Source organism: Leptinotarsa decemlineata, unplaced genomic scaffold (genome assembly GCF_025532065.1).
Source record: "Leptinotarsa decemlineata unplaced genomic scaffold, Ldec_3_MD MMD2_tig00000008_RagTag_RagTag, whole genome shotgun sequence".
Lineage (NCBI taxonomy): Eukaryota > Metazoa > Arthropoda > Insecta > Coleoptera > Chrysomelidae > Leptinotarsa > Leptinotarsa decemlineata.
In genome coordinates this window covers 7512689-7515701 of record NW_027412537.1, presented here as the reverse complement: position 1 = coordinate 7515701, position 3013 = coordinate 7512689, and the positions used below count along the sequence as shown (strand labels likewise).

The 3013-nt window shown below is 31.5% G+C and overlaps 1 protein-coding gene across 1 annotated transcript; it reads left to right on the top strand.

Moving 5' to 3' along the window:
• Positions 1-49: 49 nt before the first annotated feature.
• Positions 50-2523, top strand: Tmem43 (Transmembrane protein 43). Its single transcript, XM_023171339.2, has 6 exons — positions 50-183; positions 241-464; positions 1471-1602; positions 1687-1927; positions 1993-2212; positions 2264-2523. Exons 1-6 carry the CDS (start codon positions 85-87, stop codon positions 2476-2478), a joined length of 1131 nt encoding a protein of 376 aa, XP_023027107.1. The 5' UTR covers positions 50-84; the 3' UTR covers positions 2479-2523.
• Positions 2524-3013: the final 490 nt, after the last annotated feature.

Below are 3013 nucleotides of genomic sequence, written 5' to 3'. Positions count from 1 at the left end.
TGGATTCTGATTAACTGAACATGCGCGAATTTTGCAAAAGCAGTAACAAAATGCACTACCAAAATCAAAAATTCAAAAAATGAAATGGCCCAACTATTAGACGAATTTCAAAGAAGTTGGGTAACCTCTGTGATAGGAATTTCCTTATTTTTCTTTGGCGTTTGGTTACTAACGTGGAATGAGGTTAGAAAAAAAATCTTATGAGAGGGGTGCATAAATAAATATTACGGGTTTTTCTAGGGTAGAGCTGTTCATCATGCCCATTCTCTGGATGAAACTTACAATAATGCCATCATTTTGAGTCCTTATGACCAACTTGATAACAACAATGATGGAAAAGTGGTGCACATTAGTGGTAACCTAAAGATTGATGAACCATTAACAGAGTTCGATTATGGAATATCCATACAAGCTGTAAAACTGAAAAGACGGGTACAGATGTATCAATGGGTAGAGGAAAGAACGTAAGATATCAACTTTTGCTTGGGTCAGAGAGGTACCGTTGTTATTGTTTAGATATTTTCATATGAACAATAAAGTTCATAATACTTTGAACAGAGGCATTGCATAATAAAATGAAAATGCATAAGATTGTTCAATTGAGAAGCTATCTAAACATTTTGGCAACATCCTCAATAACAGATTTTTAAACTCAGAGAGCAGTTACCAAACTTCAAATATAGTCTTGTAGTATTTTCTATATGCAGTATAATAAGTATTACATTAATTACAACTGCAATAGTTTCCAATATTGTTTTATTAAATCAAACAACTATAAACTATCAACATTCATAACTATGGAAACAAAATATATGTTCATTTCATGTCAGCACGTCCCCTATAAATCTTTTCTCTTCTCATGTTGAATGATTCTAAAACGATACAAACCAATAAAATAAGTAACACCTTACACAACACACTACATTTGTTTTATTACAATAACACCTCTTATAAAAACTCAAAGAATGGTTTGGAAACATCAATATATAAAACAATATATCCACAGTGCTCAGCAGTGCTCTCATCTTATTGTCGCTTGATCTGAGTTTTATGGCTCAGATATTGCAATTTTTTTCTGCATGTACTCTTTGAATTGAAACTCCTTAAATGTGTTTAAGAATACTTTATCTAATGAAAGCTGTTGTATTTTTCAAAGATTCAAATAGAGTATCGGTCAAGTCCGTAAGAAATTGAAAAACCTTATTCACATATTTTACTCAAACTACCAAACTATCACAATAAAATGGTACACAACAGTCAATAGTTGATTCGTGAATGTGGCAATTTTGAACAAGCTACATAAGGTTTGATGAAGATTTTTTATCATTCGATTAGCAAAGTGTTGTTTTTGTATTTTCATTTCATTTTTATCACAGGATAAAAAATATTATAATAAAATTAGGACAAATAGGACAAAAATCACAGAACACTTCATCTACATATTATCATTATTACAAGTATTTATTTCAGTCCAAGGGATGATGATGAAACAATTGGAGGGGCACAGTATTCTATCAATGATTATTATTATATAACAGAATGGAGAGATAGACTGGTTGACAGTTCCAGTTTTTATGTGAGACATGGACATGAAAACCCCAGGTATGAAAAATAAAATGAATAACATTTATTCTACTATTTATTTAATAATATATAAAAAAAACATTTCAAGAATGCCGTTTTTAGAGATATTCCATTGAAAACAATCACATATTTGGCTTCTGATGTGAGATTAGGACAGCTACAAGTTGGAAATGATATCATAGAAAAGTTCAATGATTTTATAGAAGTAACAAGTGATGAAAGACCTGAACGGAGGGATGTCAAATTACATATGGGAATCTATTACCACTGCGATGACATATGGAATCCACAAGTAGGAGATATAAGAGTGCAATTTTATTATGCTGGGGCATCTGGAGAAGCGGTATGTTTGATGAAGAATTATATTATATATACATATTTTGTATTATGAATTGCGATTGTGAATAGGTTACCATCATTGCTAAACAAGAGAATGGGGTTCTGGTACCGTACGAATCATCAAAAGGTCACAAAATAGCTCTGCTGAGACACGGAAACCTTAACATTAATCAGATGTTCTCAGCTGAACATTTTGATGCTCGTCTGGAAACATGGAAATTGAGAGGTCTGGGAGTTTTTATTTTATATGCTTCAGCTGTGTGTCTAGCCAAGCTTCTACGAATATTATGTATGTATACTTCTGAAAATAGTTGTCATCTATACATTTGTTTGTTGGTAGTTTTTCAGATGCCAGTTTTGGACTGTTTCATTACTGGAGACCCTATGTCACTTGGAAACGTCTTATTGGCAATATCAGTCTCACTAGTCGTAATTGCCACTGCATGGATTCTTTATAGGCCAATGCTAGGGGCTGGCTTACTACTTGCTGCCGTCAGTCCACTTTTGTATACGGTGGGTGTGTATGATGTTGTACATAATGGACATATTAATTGAATCTATTGTTCATTTAGACAGAAAATAATAAACATTATTGCTTAAGCTTTGATTGATTTTCCAAACTTTTCTGTCGTCCAAAACTTTGTATGAAACTAATTAACTAAATCTCTAAATCTCTACATATTTGAATTTTTTCAAATGTATTTTTCCTCGTTCACTTTATATTGTAATTTTAATTATAAATAAGTTAAAATTTGTTCACCGAAAGAATATGTCAATATAACAAAAATAATAATTAGTAATGTATACAACTCAAATCTGGTCATTATCCTCTTAAGTCGGAGGACTTCTTTGACACTTCAAACAACTTCATTACTATTGTAATTTTTATAATTTCAACTTGCCTACAAAGAGAAATATAAGTAAACTATATTTTTTAAATGAAAACTGACTTTAAAAATATATTAAATCACTTCATTTTTTTACTTGGCTGGCCTTACCCAATAATATCAAAACGGTAACTCAATTGTAACTCAAGTAGTTTCTTGAATGTGAAGACCAATTCCACACTTGCAAACCATCTTTAGACAGA

Bases quoted from the DNA above. Each gene is read 5' to 3' on its own strand.
- Tmem43 (XM_023171339.2), top strand. From the start codon at position 85: ATGGCCCAACTATTAGACGAATTTCAAAGAAGTTGGGTAACCTCTGTG. The intron at 184-240 runs GTTAGAAAAAAA...GGGTTTTTCTAG, and splicing joins GGTTACTAACGTGGAATGAG to GGTAGAGCTGTTCATCATGC. The intron at 465-1,470 runs GTAAGATATCAA...TATTTATTTCAG, and splicing joins CAATGGGTAGAGGAAAGAAC to TCCAAGGGATGATGATGAAA.